General features: G+C 46.5%; 1 protein-coding gene across 1 annotated transcript in view; it reads right to left on the reverse strand.

Annotated features, from left to right (window-relative positions):
- phactr3b (phosphatase and actin regulator 3b) overlaps positions 1-18,745 on the reverse strand; it is a 41,634-nt gene that overhangs the window by 11,772 nt on the left and 11,117 nt on the right. The window contains exons 2-8 of the mRNA XM_070848291.1: positions 14,838-14,996; positions 14,609-14,683; positions 14,248-14,388; positions 12,393-12,623; positions 12,098-12,305; positions 11,712-11,902; positions 10,374-10,527 (exon numbers count right to left, since the gene is read on the reverse strand). Of these exons, the coding sequence (XP_070704392.1) occupies positions 10,374-10,527; positions 11,712-11,902; positions 12,098-12,305; positions 12,393-12,623; positions 14,248-14,388; positions 14,609-14,683; positions 14,838-14,996 (1,159 nt within the window). The remainder of the gene's footprint in view (positions 1-10,373; positions 10,528-11,711; positions 11,903-12,097; positions 12,306-12,392; positions 12,624-14,247; positions 14,389-14,608; positions 14,684-14,837; positions 14,997-18,745) is intronic.

Here is an 18,745-nt window from a genome sequence, read left to right on the forward strand (position 1 = left end):
TCCTGACACTTGTATTTCTGGCCTTCGTGGAGCGCTCACTGTCTGAAAAGGGAAAATCTCTCTCCACTAAATCTAATTGTTCAAACTTCAGAGTGGCAGAACAGCAGCACTGAGCTGGACGTAAAAATGTTAATACTGCTGTCTTGCAGTCAGCTGCTGTGTGGCCGGTGCAACACTCAGTTATTTATAGCGTTCCTGGACAGCAGCTGCTCTGTCCTGCGCTCAGCGGTGGTGTCAGCAGAAACTGGTCTATGTGCCACAAGTTTCCAATTATTGGCTCCTCCTTGGCTCAGCGGACTGTGAGCAGGCTCCTGCCTTCGTCCCCATCACTGCTGTGTCTTCCTCCCTCTGCCTCTCTTGCCGCTTCTGTCCTGTCTGCAGTTACTCCCCACACACGCTGACAGGAGTTCTCTCCACACAGACATGTCACCGAGGCAGCCCCGGCAGCAGATATGATCCTGTTAGCTGAGTTACACCTTAACGAGCACGGCCAAGGAGGTTTCTCGCTGAGCACAGTTAGCTGACAGCTAATTCAAATTGCAGAAGGCTGTAGTAGAAATGTAAATAAAACAGAATGACATGAGTCTAATTCATGGAGTCACTGACAGCTCATGTTGGTAGTGTCCTGCTGAATGTCTAAACTGAACCTGAAGGTCAGACAGGCTAATCTGGTTAAACCCCCTTCACAGGTGGAACCACCAACGCTGCAGGTTCACTTACTTCTGTCAAAGGACAGTTTGTAAACTATGGTACCTCTGCACGCACAGTATATGTCTGCCAGTAGTTTCTAAGGGGGGGGTGTGCTGGCAGTGATGTGGCTGTTGATGCATCTGATTAGTGATACAGTCCTTATCTGCATATGGGAAAGGACTTAACAGTACTGGTTTTCTATTGTGTTAATAATCTCCCTTTGTTTGTATCATTGCTACACACCACAGCCTAAAATAAGTTGGGACACATATCCGTGTCTCCACAGGGAGCTGCTGAAAGTCTGATTAACTGACTGACATATAACAAATCAGTGTCAGTGTGGAGCAGCCCACCGCTCAACTCTGCTGCAGAACTGTGACCCGTGAATTTATGGCGTTGGCCAGTAGCAAGCCAACTAGACGGCGCTGACTGCTGAGGGGACAGAGAACTGGAGTCCAAAATTAATCAAATGGTTGTACAAGGCTTTTTATTTTCACATCTCCTGTTACAGGAAAGTTTAATATTAATGAACTGATCTGTCATGAAAAAATGACAAATGTGTCCAAAATGTTTCAGAAATCCTACTTTGGTCAGATTGTAACTTTTAGGTAAAAGAAAGTCTTCGCCGAGCTGTATGACTTAACCACTAATAAAGACCACCTTCAATATAGCTGCTATATAACTGTTGCCAGCTCCAGGTCCTTCGCCTCCCCCCGGCCTCTCCTGCAGGGTCGCCCACAGGCCGTCACATGACAGCAGAAGGTAACAAAAATAGAAGCTGCACGTTTTGACTGGAAATTCAGAAAACACTGATGCTTCTGGGAATTTTACGTTTCTAAGTCATCAGATACATGATCACGACCCCCCCCACCTCCTCACAGCTTCAGGCGGGCTGCAGCACAATCTCAGCAGTGTTACAAGGTCTTCACGGTGTCATTTTTATATAACGATGTCCTCAGCTCAGGGTTGCTGCTGAGGATTCCTGCGGCCAAGCATGTACCAGAGTACAGATCATTGCAGTAAACTGTAGCTAGCTCTCAGAAAGAGCCCTGCGGGGGAGCGGGGACGGTTCACTCAGAGGGGAACGGGGGAGAGAAAATGCAATCTCTACATCAGCAGGGACCGTGGCGGAGGGAAGCCAAGCTGGGCTGTGACGTAGATCGGCCATCGATCACGGCTGCTGCTGCAGTGTTTCGCCAATGAGAGCTAAATTTAGAGGCAGAGGGTTCCCTTCTGTTGTCCAGGGCCGGCACACTGCTCTGCATTCTGCTGCAGAGAGCAGAGCTCAACTAAATCAATGCAACATGCCGTGTGCTCCTCAATACGTGTTGCATCGGAGCACACATGAACAGAACACGACACAATGACGTTCTGTGGGGACTACATCTACCGTTGGGGGCTATAAAGTCTCTTATTCTTATTTTCAATATTCATTTACAGAGAGCTGTACAGTGAAACTCCACCGCGGTGCTACTATCTACTGCTTCTTGGTTTTTCTTTACTATTCTTTACTTCTTTACATGTCCTGAGTAAAAAGACACTGACCTGTGTTCAGTTTTGTCACTTTGGTGTCATTTGACTCCCTGCAACAAAACTTTGTCAAATATCAAAACCTATCCTTGCATGTGATCACATTTGATCAGTGTTTGTGTTCAATTCAGTCGTTTTATTGTCATATCTACAGATAATACTCCTGCCAGAGGGCAGAAGAGTGAAGATAGAGAGTACCAGTCAAGTGTTAAACAAGCCAGAATATGTTTTATACTTTAGATTCTTCTAAGTATCCACCTTTTGCTTCGCTGACATGATCACCGTCATGAGATGTGTCCATACTTCTGACTGGTGCAGTACTGTAAGAACACAGTGTTTGTATCCTAGTTAAATCATTGCATTGCAACAATGGAGAAATTTACACTTGAGTCTCTGACGAAGAACTTCTGAAAATTACAACAATACTTTAAATTGTTGTTACGTTGTCATGTTTTTCCTTTACTGTCTATTTATACTGTCTCAAAAAAGGTTAAAGGCAAGAAAAGAGCTGAATCCAAGTTACTAACTGATGGAGGCAGCAGCAGAGCAGCAGCTCCTGTGTCCTGTTCTCTAAAATCCCTGTTTTAGTGAATGTAGTCTGGTGTGTGTGCTGTTTGTGGTTAAACCAAAAGGATCTTCCAGGTCTCTCTCTGTAGGGATCCTTTCCATGATGCTGTCACACACTTAGAATAACACTCTGAGCCTGTCAGTGGATCAAACAAGCTCTTTTAGTGGACCTACTGTGATCAGGTGCAGTTGTCCCAAAGGATCACGTTACAGCCATTGCTGCTGGCTGAGGTGATCTACTGGACCAGCTCCAACACTTTTGCCAGTCAGACACCATGATGTGGACACAGAGGACCCAGGATAGAAATGCTGAAGTGCTCCTTTAACACCTGTGGAATAATTCCATGTCAGACTAGTTTTTAGAGACTGAATAGCCTCCACACTCGATAAACCGTTCACTGTCACTTCCACTCTGCCGCAGCCGTGATGGCAGCAGTGTCTGACAACAAAAACACATATCAGCTGCCAGATTGGTCTACAGGAGCTCCAGTAAAAATGTGTTCACATTATAACCTACACATATCCTGATAATGTTCCACTGGCTGAACAAAACCCACATTTTTCTACAAACAAAAATGTATTCCACCAGAGTAATCTGAATTGCTTTAATCTTATTAGTGGCTTTAAAAATTCGACCTGTTCACCGAAACGTGCCGACATTGTTTGCTTCATTGCCAGCCTCTGCACAGCGAGCCTCTGCATCACGCTGCCTGGCATGTTTACTGCTGCTCTGCACAGGAGTCAAGGTGAAAATCGCTGATTATTCTCTGTCCGCGATGACGGCTGTTCTGTTCCTGATGTTGTACAAACAGATGCGCTGCCCAAGGCCCTTCACAGCACTCAGACACTGCCACGAGAGCTTCAGGCAGTACACGGCGTGCTAGCCACCTCCACAATGCCGCTCTGTTCCATTCAGCACGACTCATTCAATGCGACAGATTCAGTATGATTCACTCAGTGTGTACACAATCGGTGGCACAGGATGGATGTTTAGAGAGCACAGTTTAGAGAGGGTCCCTTCAGCCTTTGTTGTTGCTGTGGAGCTGCCAGGAGGGGCTCATGCTCACGTCCTGTGGCAGACCATGTGGTCAGCAGGACACAGACGCTGGCAGACGAGCACATGGTGCCGTCACCCCAAACAATGGCATGCCTCAGCTGTCCACGGCTCTGACTCGAGTCGACGACTCTGGTTGACCAGCCGGCCCAGCACCTGAGAGAGCGGAGCCAGGCTGCTAACACGGCGTCTGGACCACGGCCACAGCAGCCTCTGCCAAAGCTCCTCCTGTCAGACACCTGCTGTCCTCTATTCGGGAACTGGAGTCCCTTCATCCGTGTGCCCGAAACATTTCACACCAAGGCTGCATCTAACAGTTAGTTTTGTTACTAATTACTCAAAATAGTCCAAACTAAAAGAAACACCTTCTGGAACATACTGCTGTGCCCTTCTGTTGTGTAACTTCACTTTATAACGTCTGATTCAAGTGGTTTTACATGAAAACGGTCCTGCTGCTCTGGGGGGCTGCTCTGCTAACTCCATCATGGGTGTGTGTGAAGCTGAGCCAAAATGAACAACGTGTGTGTGTGGTGACAAAGAAACATGTTGTCCCACAATGCAACAGTGAAGTGTTTTCAGCGGTGGTACAGAGGAAGAAGATGTATAGCGAAGATATATCAGACTTTAGCCGCACACATGCACTGCTTAGGGTCACTGTTGGTTTTGGTCGTGGTATTTATTAGAAGAACATATTGAGGTAATTCTGAATGAAAATGTGAAAACACAGTAAGTGCTGCACCATCCTAATGTGAAGCTGAAAGCAGCTAATAGGAACACAAGTAGCTGATCCTTCAAATACTGCATGTGAATGGATATTTATTTCATTATATCTTTATCTATTTGAGAGATAACTTATTTTGATTTTCTTTCAAGTTTGTAGCTGGTTAAAGCGCAGTTGAAAAACGTCTTACTTTGAGAAAAGATGAGCCCCAGTTTGTTCAATAAACCACTGTTGAATTAAAAAAAACAGCATTATGTATATATGTAGTGAAGCGTGATAATTGTGTGTACCCCCCCAGCTCAATACTGAAGTGCACTCAGACACAGACTGAACTACAGCAGTAATGTTCCACCCTGATCACCACAGATCCCTGACCTCTGTCCTGGACCAGGACCTGGTCCACAACCAGCATCCTGCTGTCACGCTTCCCCTTATCACACACGATTGATCACTTCCCTTTTTTTATTACGTAAGAGTGACCCAGAATCCAGTTTACATAAGCAGTTTGAGCTGTTTGTGATGTAGCTTTGCCTCACTGTTGGGCAGACCACAGGCCACCGTGCTCCCAGCATCCTCTCTGGCATGTACAGGAGTTCAGTCATTAAGCTCCCGATGCCTCTTGCTATTCTGCAACCACCCGCTGGAATGTGTCCGTGTGCACATGGAGAAGCTCACATGGAGCGAGGCGTGAGCTTTGGTTTATAATAACGTCACATACATTAGACTCCCGCACGGCTACTCTGGCTATCCAGACCGACACGCAGACGTGAAATGCCTCGGTGAGTGTGTAGGAACCAGGCACACGGGGAAGCATGACGCCACGCTCAGAGAAGCTCATGAGCAGTGTGTTATGAATGTCACCCCGCCTTAGTCATCTCTCACAGTGAAGGTAGAAAGAGTATAAGGCTCAGCCGTAAATGAATTAAGCCTCATCAAACACTGGCTGGCCTGTTTTCCAATCAGTGTGGTCGCACAGGAACGGAGGCCGGCTCTCTCTCCCACCCACCTCACAGTCTTCATCTCTCTAATTAGCTGCTTTGACCTGTGATGGTTCTTGGGTGTGTGATGAAACCACAGCCTGGACACACAGGCGTCCAGCCCCCCCAGAGCTCATCGACGCCAACGGTGACCTTCACGCTGCCAAAATGATGCAACTAGTGTTAAGCTGTGGAATAACTATCTTTTAACAGTAACAGTAACACAGTTCATTTTGCTATAGTGCCCAAATATTTATCAGAACTATCGAAAAAAACAGATCCCATTTAGTTTCCCCAAAATAGACTCCCACCTTCTCACTCGGACCAATTCTAAACAAGAAAGAAGAAAACTGACGAATGAAGATGGATGATGTTTCACAGCCTGGGCAACTGGAACAATCATACTTTTATAGCGTTTAATGTAATCGATAAATTATTATTTGTATGTTTTATTAAAGTGATAAATCAAACTTACAATTAAATAATACACTAAAATTCTAAGTAAAAATAATAATGTTATTTTCACATTCTGTCTTTAAATGTTTTGATAACTGAAGAATCATTTAACAATAAATCATTACAACTTCAGAGCTGTCTATCTCTAAGATGCTGACTTACTACACTAGTATATGTCAGTACAGTTTTGAGGTATTGATACTTTACTTGAGTGCATTTCATTCAACCTTATACTTTGACTCCACTGCATCTCAGAGGGAGTATTATTACGATTTTACTTCTGTAGTTTAGGATTTTGACTCTTTCTATATTGTGGTTTAAAGGATCTGAGTATTTCCTTCTCCACTTCTTACATAACAATTAACGTGTTATTGTTTAGTGTATTTTTTTACGCACAGACATCACAGACGATCTCAGTTCATCTCGAGAGCGAAATCAGTGTGTGCGAACATGAACAACGCGACGAAGGAAACCATCTGTGATATTGCGTCACTTTCTGGAGCTGCTCCATGGATGAGACAAGTCGAGTCTGATTCCACAGTGACAACTCTGCCAGCTCTACAGCACCCACTGTGGCACAACCCGAGGAAAAAATACAATCACACAGGTGTCTTCTACAGAGCCTCCTGGTCTCTGTCAGTGGGGGCACTCCGTTCACAGACAGCCTCTACTGTACCACATTTTGTGGCTTCTCGGTCAACTCGTGGGAAGCGAACACTTTAGGATGACCCGAATGCTCCTGATAAGAGTCCTGGTTAAAAAACAAGCCTTCTTATAGACGGTCTTAGCAGCCGTCACATGTAAACAGACAGATATCAGATATCATACCAGGAAATGTCACAACATGCTGTAATGCATGAGGAATGTGACACGAGCAACATTAACGTGTTAAAATGAGGAGTTACATCAGCTGAACTCATCTGTTGAAAGGGCGATGAACATAAATACACACAGATAAACACACATCACAGCTATAACACACTGTTGCCCATAAAGTTGGAATAATTGTTCAATACCCCCAATTTAGTTAAAGCCTGAATACACAGTTTGCAAAGGTTTCCCTGCGATATGTTTGGAAGAGTTTGATCAATAAAGTTGAGAAGATATAAACTTTATTGATCAAGAATAAATCACATTGTCACAATCATTTCATGAGAAGAGGTAAAAAACATTTGATTCCAACTTTATGGGCAACAGAGTGTGTAAATAAAACATCTGAATAGCAGACTTCCTCAGTGTGTTTATCATGTTCCCATGATGTAAACTGACATGTAATTCAGTCTGAAGGCCGTCCAGCTACTTTCAGCGGACAGTTGTTTACTTTAACGGTGAGCTGAAAATGCTAATTAGAAGTCTGCCGTATGTCTGTCGCTCGCTGGGAAGAAAAGCTTCTGTTTCTACTAGAATCGGCAGCCGATGGCAGGTCAACCTCAAATGAAAGCACTGGCAGCGTTTGGCACACGTTGAGGTGTGAACATTTCGCTAACAGGCTATTATCACATCGGCCTGCTTGACAAAGTTATGAAAAACAACTAAATGTGTTAATAGTCCACAGAGGGGAAAGCGCACACAGCTACAGGAGCAGCTTTAACTCTCTGAGAGTCCATAAAGTCGCTCAGTCGTTCACTGACAAGACAGCTGAGGCTTCACTGTGCTGCCCGAGCCATCAGCCGGCGGCCACACTGCCCCAGGATGAAGTTATATGTCCAAACCATACATCTGGTGTTGTGACTGCATTCTCAGAGAGGAGTGAACCCTCGTCCTCCCACTCTGAGCGTTGCATAAGCTCACCAGCACACCCAGCCACGGTGTGATTCACTAAAAACAGAACCTGATTTGGCTGTTAATCCTATTAATGTTACCATAACAACAGCCTATGGCCTTTTACATAACACGACAAATACGATTATGTTCTGTGTTGCATTCCTCCCCTGCCTTACGGAAAATCCTGTTCCGCACTCCAAAAACCAGACCGCTTGACCCAGAAAAGCTGCATCCAAGGAAAGGAAAGGGAAAAATGATTTTAAAAATCCTTTGTTGTCGCCAAACTGAATCATGATAGCGTTTTCTGCTCTTTACCACTCATCACTCAGTGACACGCGACTGTGTTTTAGACAGCATGCATCAAAATCTTAGTTAGAGAGAGAAACATGTCATGCATGGAGTCTGAAGATGACATGATGCTCTGTGAGAGGCAGAGGCAGAGTAAGAACGATAAGAACACAACGAACTGATATGACATGGCCTCACTATGACTGCTTACTGCAGCGTTCTGTCCTGGGAGTAACAGGTATGTTTAGCAGCAACAATATAATGTAGTTCATCTCAGCAGCACCACGAAAGCCTGAATCATCACCCCTTCAAGTCCCAAACACAACCAGGGGTGTTCTAATACCATTCTTCTTTCCTGATACTGTTTCAGCTGATATGAGCGTCGATCTGACACCAACAGAAATAAATATATACAAATCATTATCATCATTTAGGTTGGCTCAGGTTAATGACATAGAACCTTCTTTTATTATCTACAGTGACAGTCATTCATAACTAAACAAGAACAAAAGAATAAACAACAATCTCCAATCAATGCTTCTAATTTTTTTCAAATGTTTTACCCTTTTTTTTACCTCATCACATCTCTCTCTCTCTGTGTTATCTCAGCCTGTGTGCTGAACTGTCGGCCTGCAGGAGACAGTATTCACGTATCGTACTAGGGCACGACGCCAGCGATCATCACTGAGCTGTCATCCTGTGATGAACCAGTTCTTCTTCAGCAGCGTTAAAACAGGTTACAACAAGTTGACCTTTTTCTGGGCTAATAAATGGCGTGATATTGGACTCTCTGATACCCACTCCAGGCTTTCAGGCAGGACCGGAGCCGTTTCCGATAATGGTATCAGTGATGGAACAACTCTTACTACAACTGATAAAACTGAGCTTGGGTTAAAGGTTCTCTGGGAATGTTTCTAGTAAACAAATAACGCTAACATTTACATTTAGCGTTTCTCAGCAAAATGCATTGTGTGTGCATCACTGAGGGCTACAACATGCGTTGAACACATTTACTTCGTCGTGAAACATTTGAAAAAGCTGAAGTTTGAAACTTCCAGTTTTTAAATCCATGTTTACTAGCTTACAGTCTTTTTTCTGCCAATGTTGATACATTGCAGCATGTCTCTTGGCGTGTTACTGCCACCCGTTGACCAGTGGAATAATGTGGCACCAACCCACAAGCACACACGTGTGTGTCTTTGTGTGTGTGTGTGCATAAGATATACAAAACGGGGACCTACGCAGAAAAACTGTTCAATAGCACAACTAGAGGTCAAAAACTCCACAGGTTTCCTTTAATCACAGGGCTGTTGACGTAAACACGTTTTTCGGTGAAGAAGCAGCGATGAACCAGCTGCACTCTGGACCTGTCCAGCACCAAAGGGCTGACAGACAATGCTAGAGACGAGCTGGCGAACAAAGTGGAGCATTTAGCGGCTAAAAAGGCAGATATGAAGACTTTAACTGGGACTTTCACTAGAAAGACTCAAGGTGGAAATACTGCTTTGTGTATTAAGTCACCTGCTGACACGTCTGCAGGTTGTTGGGCTGCCCCACAGGGGTTACAAATTCATTAAAACAGGTTTAACGTTAGGCTTAATATTACAACGTTGGCTCAATTACTTTTGTACCAGACGCTGGTCCAACGTCCCCTCCTGCTGTCAGTCAGCAGCAGGCCTGGGAGAACTGAACTGTGACCAGGACACACACTCTTCATGTGTCTGCCTGCTCTTCTAATATCACAGGGGATGGACAGACGCAGGTAAAACATGACAGCCACAGTAATCAAGTGTGGGCCAGAGGCCATGAATGTGTCTCTTCTGATTGCAGCTGAGGTGTGTCTCAGACCAAACAGCTTAACATGCCCAATTGGAAAACACTGATTCTGCCAAAAGTCCTCAGTGAGCCAGTTTGGTGCAGAGACCAAGACCAAAGCCACCAGCCACGTCGACAAACCACTGTAACCACAAATGGTGGTTGTCTGTCAGACAATAGTTTAACCTCACACTCCCCCCCGAGTGTCTGTGCTGCTAAACTCTGAACAAAGCAGTCAGTAAACTGAGTTTAGGTGGCTTTAGCCTGCACTGCTGTTCCAACCGAGTACTGAAAACATCTTACAGCTTCGGACAGTTTAGAAACACCGGAGTGCTCCTTTAGAGACGGAGCATTTGGTAGAACGGTGCAGAGGAACACAGACATGCAGCCCAAGTGTAGACTACAGTGATGACGAGTGATGAAGCAGACATACACGGGGCACGGGAGGGTGGGGGGCTGATGGGAGGGGGGCTGATGGCGGTCTGATGTGGGTCCACACAGAGCCACTCACTTGGCCAGCTTCATCTCTATCTGCTGGCGGATTTCCTGCCGCTCCTGGTCGCTGCGGACGGGGAAGATGTTGCGGTCCTCCAGCTCCTGCTTGCTGGGTCGGTTCCGAAGCTTCACCGCCAGCAGCTCCTTCCTCATCCTGCGCGGGAGGGTCCCTGTTGTGGTCGGGCACAAAATCAGGTCAATGATGATGACAGGGCGGTTTTTGAGCTGCCAAACATACTTTACCTGCTAAACCCAGCGAACTGATGCTAATCACCACACAGTGTGCTTTTGTGCTTTCTCATATGACCTAAAATCTCATGATCAAATACAAATCTGTGTCTTATTTCGACATAGTAAAGTGTGCAGTTAGTGTTACACATGCAGTAACTTCTTCAATGTTACTAATGAATCAGAGTAAAAATGTCCCCCAGTCAGTGTATGTGGATCGACTGGGACCTTACAGATCCTGGATCAGACTGAGGTCTGGACTCATTTTTAGGCCATTCTTGTGCAGATTTATTTACTGCAACGCTTCAGCCAAACTGCAGTTTTTCAGCTTCACTCCTGGTACCCTGGACCAGACTGCTACAGAGAAGCACCCCCTAGCTTGATGGTCAGAAAGCCACATTACAGACTCAGTAGACCACAGACACTCTCTTCCAGTTAGTTGTTCAGTGGCTTTCTGAGTACCAGTCTCCAACAAAGCTACAACATGTGAAGTGCCTCCCGTCTCAGCCGTGGACTCCTGCAGCTCATTTACAGGGTTTCCATTTTCCCCATAAACAGGGTTAATTCTGGATGAATTCAGGAACTGCACCCTCCGTCCCAAACCAACAGACAAAATGTGATTTATCAGAGACGATGTGACATAATTGAAACGGACGGTTTCATTAGGATTTTAAATAAAATCAGCATGGCGGTGGGCTTGCGTGCACAATCATGACGTCCACATGGCACCAATCATAATCATAGTTTTCTCTGTGGCCACCAGATCACGATTGTGTCAAATCACCCTCATGCTGGTGGTGTGCGTGTCTGTCACGTCCATCGTGACTCCACAGTCTACTCTTTTAATCTTTTTCACCCAGAGTCTGTGCACCGATGACCCACATGTCCGAGAATTAGGCCACCAGAGCAGATGTTGACGGGCTGCTGAAACTTAACACCAGGAAGTCTGCTTTTCGTCGTGGCTGTAAGTCTCCCTGCAATGCTCTCGCTGTAAACAAATACCAGCAGAGATTACGCGGCTGCATTATCCACCGACGGCGTGCCCAGATTTTGTTGGATTTGGACATGAAGAGGCAGATAATAGCAGGCGAATGCTGCTCCACATGTCTCCTGTCAGCAGACCTACCAGAGATCACAGACTCGTTCCAGCTGTCCTGGTCGCTCAAGTATTCGTCCAGACGCCAGTTCTCTTTGTTCTCGTCAGACTCCTTCTTGCTCTCCGACTCCCCAGGCGGCTCTCTCTCTGTGCTGGATGTGCGGGACAGACGGCCGTCCAGCCGCCGCTTCAGAGACGAGCGCGCCTCCTTCGCCTGGAAACTGAGATCACACATCCGACAATCAGTCGTTGATTGATTGATTGATAATCAGTCGTGATTTGTTATTTTGTGTTTTCAAAAAAAACAACCATGTGTGCACCCCTCCCCTATCATAAATCCTATATCACAAATCTCCAAAATAGGACCTATATAAGGGCACTTCGTATGTCATGTCCAGGTATTGGAGGAGTCTCACCTGTCCTGCCTGTGTTTGGTGGCCAGGGCCCGGTGCAGCTCCTCAATGATGCAGCTGGGGGGCAGCTGTGGATGGAGCACCCCGAGGTGGGGGGACCCGGTTGGAGTGGAGATCCTGCCTCTCAACAGGGAGCCATGAGGGTCTTTGGGAAGAGTGAAGTTCCTGGGTAGGGTGGCCGGGGACTTCTTGGCCGGCACAGCAGGAGCACCTGGGGGGGTGGGGGTGGAGGTCATCAAAGTGAGACAGTGCTGCAGACCAGTGGGGCTTCATGTCAGAGCTCACCTGCTGGACTCACCGTCGAGGCTGCCCAGTCTGGTGAGCAGTTTGACCGGCACGTTGGGTGGAGGAGAGGTGCTGACTCGTCTCTGAGGCTGGGCCGCTGTCACTTCCTGTTTCCCTTCGAAGGCCTCCACCTTCCCCGTCAACTGCTCGTCGCTGGGGTCGCTGACCGTGGTGCTCTCATCTTCTCCATCTTCACTCTGACTGGGATCTCCCACCGCCTTTGAATCCTCAGTCACATCTTGTACTGAAATGAAACATCAGCAACAGAAGCAGTGGGTGGACTGATTAGGAAGTCTCTGTCTCCACCTGGTGGACAATCAGAGACTGAACAACCAGGAAAGATTCTCATTTTAATCCAACGCAGTCACCCATTAGCTACCATCTTAAACCTTTGACTGAGTGCATGTACACATTTTGTTGCTTGATTTTTTTGCAATTGTTCTTTGGGTAGAAATATTTCAAAATACACATCAAATTCTGTTTGGTGTGTGTACATTCAATGGATAAAGTACAAAACTGAATAAATTAAATGGTAAAAATGACAAAAGTTACATTACATATAGCCCTCATGACCTGCCACCACCACACACAGAGAAGAAGGGCTTTCAGTTTACCGACTAGGCTGCATCTCACTTACTATCCCCACACAGTAAATGGGAGTAAGAGAGTAAAAAGAAACTACTGAGCTCATTCCTTTCATCCAACAGCTGTTTAAATATCCCTTTTTTTCTTCTGTCTGCAAAAACCATGATGAAGTTCTCTCTCTCAGGGAGCTTCGCCTGTTCTCTCCTGTTTACTCTGCATGTGGATCACTAAAGCTCATTATACAGGGTGCACTGATTCTCACCAACACTGGGCTGACCAGCAGCGTGGTGGTTTGGGACAGTTTGAATGTTCCCCACATGTCTGCCTGGGTTTCCTCCCACAGTCCAAACACATGCACTTCAAGTTAACTGGTGTGAATGACAGTTTTCATGGTTGTCATGCCCAGCTGATACAGGGTGTTTCAGGTCAGTGTTGATATCAACATGAGATATGCCGACCAATTTGTTCAGACACATGTGACCATACATACAGCACTGGCAGTGGGATCTTCCAGAAATGTGTCGGTGCTCTCTGGTGTATAAAGTCTGCAACAGTCACAATGCTTCTAAAGGACCTCACACCTAGTTTGGCATTTCTCTGCTCCAATTTCTTGTTACCTATCAGCTGACATATACACAGACACGATATATATCTGCAATAAGCTGACATCAGCCGATGATGGCCTAGTGCATTTATTGGTCCAGCTCCAGTACGTGGTGACCCTCTGATACACTAGCGACCCCACCTGTTGCCTCACATGAGCTGAGATCATCACCAGCCCACACGACCCTGCACAGGTTGATATGGGTGATATGTGTGGGTTCGTGTTTGCTGACAAATCTGAGAAATCTTCTCTCTTTTAGCTCTGTTTTTGGTCTCCACCTCGCCTTGAGGGAAATATGTGTCTGTTTAGCTGCTAAATGCTCCACTATGTTCACCAGCTGCTGTCTGTCTGCTGTTTGGAGCTGAGCAGGTTGTGCACAGTGGGTTTTTATGGCTGAAAACAAGGCTGATGAGAGCTGCCAGAACGAACCTAAACAGTAAATTTGTGGGCCATAAAACCAAAGCAATGAGCTGAAAGATGCTAAAGTGGCCCGTAGAGCGGAGGGACCTGACACTTTGAGAGATACTGCATAGAGTAATCGGATCCACTGATTATATCAGCGTATTTATTAGAGCAGCTACAACAGGTCTCGTCTCCTTTGTCCTGTCAGCCTGACAAACTTGAAGAGGTGCTGTGCATTAGAGTGAGTTATCTCTCACATGTCCGTACTGCACTCTACCTGTTGAGGCTTCTAAATCGCTGCCCAGCTCCTCACTGGTGCTGGCCAACGGTGCCACGGGCTCCTCGTCTCTGCCCTCGCCATCGGAGTGAGTCGGTGTGTCGGGATCTTCACCGTTACTGCCGCAAGCAAGATCTGACTCTGCAAACAGGGCACAGTGGAGGAGGACGGGAATGAGTCTGCAGGGCAGTGGGGCATCATCTGGCTGAACCAGTGAACTGAGATCAGCCTGGAGTTATACGTGTGTGTGTGTGTGTGTCTGTCTGTCTGTGTCTGTCTGTGTGTGTGTGTGTGTGTGTGTGTGTGTCTGTGTCTGTCTGTGTGTGTGTGTGTGTGTCTGTGTGTGTGTGTCATTCTGCACCTGTCTCCGTCTCCCCTGGGTTCCTCCTGACGAGGTCATCTCTCTTCTGTCGTACAGCTGCCTTCTTCTCCACCGCTAAACAACACAAACATTTATCAAACTGCTCCACTGATTTCATGCAACATGACAACATGTGCAGCAGCGTGGGTCTATGTGCAAACACAGCCTCCATCTTCATAACCAGCCGCCGCTGCTGCTCATGGAGGCACGAGAACGACATCACACTCACTTGCTGAGGGCTTCAGCTTCTCGTTTTTCTTCTTCCTCCACTTCCAGGGCTTGAAGATGCGTCCCAGGCTGGCCAGCTTGCTGTTGCGGCGGACGGGAGGCGTACGAACCCCTGAGACCAGGCAACCTGAATGCAGCGCCCTCTGTTGGTCCATCACATCTACAACACAAAACAAACAGCCATAAAATAGGCTGCAAGCAACAAAATCCCCCCTGAGCACAGCCGCTAGTGACATCAACGAGTGCTCCAACACGCTGACGACTGAAGGAAGTTCTTCAATCACATCTAACAGCGCTGGCTGGATACCACTAACAGCCCATCGTCATGTGAGACGACCAAATGTGGGTCACTGCCTGTAAATGCCTTATTGATTCCAGTCTAATTTCAGAGGAGCAGCGAGCGGTGGGGAGAAGACAGAGAATTGCATTGTTTGTGTGTGACTCACATGGTTTCAGGGCAGCCAGACCTTCCCGGCCCCAAACACACACACAATAGGAGGCTTTTAAAAGACACACAGAGAATAAAAACTAAGATCAGATTCGGCACAACTGCCTTTTCTAAAGTCAGCAAAGACATTCACATTCCCCACTGATTTTACGCTATTTTAGACTCCAACCGCGGTGAAGTACACAGGAATCTATGGCACAAGCAGACACCATTCAGAACTGTCCAAATCTCCCAGCGTCCTGCTGCGTCTCCACACCCCCGTGGTTTATTTCTGTTGTCCTCTGCTGTCCTGTATTTGTCATTTTCTTTGGATACCGACACAGATTCACTGCAAAGTCCTATTCATGGGAGCGAGGTGTCTCATAGTTTACTCCACTAATCCCTTCAGCTCCACACTGATAAAACTGACACATCATTTTAAAAAGATGCTAAACATGCTAAACACAACATCCTGGACAGTCTCTGGTTCCAGCTGGTTTACTCATCTCTCTCTTTCAGAACACTGTACATGAATCATCTTTTGGGTTTGAGAGAAATTTGAAGCAGCCAAAAACGAAACGTTATCACTTTAACTGTCTCACAAGACAAAGAAACGAACAGAAACTTAATTTGAGAACCTTGAACCAGTGAATGTTTGAAACTGCTTGGATTCGTGTTGATCGACTCATTGATTTCTCTACTGATTGTGGGCAGAAGCTTCAGCCTCTCAAAGACAGTCAATCAGTGGCTTTTCCTCTTAGCTGCTACTCTGAACGCTTAACCTGTAGAGGAGGCATCGCGACGATTGACTGAGCTGACTTCTGCATCGAGTGGCAGAGAAAGACAGAGAGAGAGAGATGGGAGAGAGAGGTTCCTTGGAGAAAGGACAGAAATAGGCTCTCCCACACAGTCTGGCTCCAACAACAAGCTGACACCTCAGGGAGCCTACAGCTGAGCCGTGGGCTGTGCAGGGATCGCCTCCATGAACGCTTTCATTTTCCGTCAGCAGCGTCTAAATCCACAACATCTGCTCATTTACATCCCCTCAGAAACAAACCACTTATTACCAGCCCCAGTCGCACGACGAGACGACCGAAGGGCTCCACAGGTGACGATGGAGCTGGCAGGGATTTGATGGTAACACAGACACGAGCCATCATGCCAGAGTCCAGTATTATTTCATCTGCCAGTTCATTTCCAGATTCATCGATTCATTGCTTAGTCGTGCAAATAGTGAAAAATGCTGATCAAATTCACCTACAGCTTAAGTGAAAAAAGATGTTAGGTCTACTTCCTCTTTACATAAGAGGGAGACAAGCAGCCACTCCTCACAGCACAGAAGATAAGACCTGATCATTTTGGCTGCTTGAAAAACTACATTTCACAGAGACTCTGCTCCAGCTGACTCCTCACCACATCCACTAACCGCCACCGAGCAGACCTGTGACTGATGCACGCAGATAACATGCACACACACACACACACACTCGCCCAACGACACCAGGCCAATCATAACGCTGCAGCAGTATCGGCGCCTTGGCGTCCTCCGACACTCCCCGACCACCAACAATGAGAAGCAGGTCAGCCGCCCAAGTCATGTGTGTGCCTGCCTTGGATGCGGTGAGGAATTCAGGTCAAGCCTGTAGTTGCTCTGTAGCTGCACACCCAGGGTCAGGCTCCCGTTGCCATGGTTACCACGCTGGATGCTGCAGAAAAGGCCCTCGGAGGCAGAGAATCACCACGGCATGAGGAATAGGGAGTTGCTGGGTGGATGGGAAGGCTGTTGCCACACAGAGAGACGGAGAGCTGCAGCCAATCACGGCCAAGCATGTAACTATGCATAATGTAAGTCAGCGAGCTGCAAGTTATGCTGAAATATTTATTCACGTGGTTCTAGTCTGAGTGAGCATTAACATGTTTTTCTTGCAAATGCAGGCAAAAGACTTCCAGACACGGACACAAATATGAATTTCCAAAGTCAGACAGTGTGTAGCGTAAAGCAGAGGTCACCTGGAGCTGCCTCAGCATCCTCATCACTCACAGTTGCTGTTGTCATGAGGTCATTGCTCCGAGAGTTTGGGACTAACATGAAAACAAGTTTCTATGACGAGGAAAAAGGTCCGATTTTAAGGAACTGATATAGTGTCCAAGATAAAAGTCCCCAAAGCAACATCATAGGTTTCCCACAGTGACACTAGGACTTCACTCCAAACTCACATAGTGGTGATATGACGGGTGGAAACAGCTCCACTGAGCTCCATATGGTCGTAAAGTCGAGCACTACGAGTCCCAACAGGCGCATTACATCAGCACATGATGTTTAGGCTGAACAGGCGGGATGACTACAGATCAACATTAGACAACAGCACTCACATATCTCAGCTGATCCTCGGCTCCCCACACCTCCTCCGGCGCTCCGCATTCACATCATGATCCCCGACCGGGCTCTCCGTACCAGGGGGGCCGGCGACTGCGCAGCCGCGGTGTGTGTGTGTGTAGGAAATAAACCGAGACAGCGGAAACTAAGTGTGAGCGACCGGGACACATCTGCGGCTGGCTGTGCCATGTGGACCCCGCCCCTCACACACACACACACACACACACACACACACACACACACACAGTAGGTCACTACTACAGCTGGTTTTCTGTCACATGTCTGTATAAACCTCAGATGAGATACTTTATTGTCCCTGAATCAACTTGTTACAACCAAACAGAGCAGTGGTCCAGCAAAAGACATGTCAAATATAGCACATGCCTTGTAAAATATATAAATATAAAGATACTGCTACACAGAAATGATAAAAGCAGGAATGAATGATTGATAATACAAAGGACCAGCAGTGCCTCCTCACTTCTGTGACTCTATGTCCATGTGTTACAGGGTTTGTCCATCAGAGACAGAGAAAATGATCAGCTGATGACGACCCAGTCGCTGGAATCTGGTGTGCTGACGGACGGACGGTTCTGCTTCTGTAGCTGACATGACAGAAAACATCCCAGGTGATAAAAGCAGAAACACAAACTTCACGAATGCTCCTGCAGTGACACTGATTTCAGGGTTTTAGTAAGTGAAATGATGGTTTTTGTTTCTTAACTATAAAAGGCAAAGTGCTTTGCTCTAAACTCCGTCCATCCAGACTAATTATTAATTATTCAGACAACATCACTTGCTGTATAAACAACCTTTGTGGTTTCAGATCGATTTTCTCGAGGGCCTCTCGAACACTAACGGCAGGAAGGGCTGAGCTACATCACAGATGATCAAAGTCAGTGGCTGGATTTCTCCTCAGGGACGCACACGCAGTAAGTAAAGGATATAAACAATGGTGTAGTCTACTCCGAGAGCATGAATCTCATTAAATATTTACAGGCCGGGGACGAGGCCATGCACACGTTTAATAAAATACTGACACGTGAAATTTGACAGCTGGAAGATGAAGAAATCTGAAGCACTTTTCCATAATAAAGGCAGGCAG

Source organism: Pempheris klunzingeri, chromosome 2, assembly GCF_042242105.1.
Source record: "Pempheris klunzingeri isolate RE-2024b chromosome 2, fPemKlu1.hap1, whole genome shotgun sequence".
NCBI classification, from domain to species: domain Eukaryota; kingdom Metazoa; phylum Chordata; class Actinopteri; order Acropomatiformes; family Pempheridae; genus Pempheris; species Pempheris klunzingeri.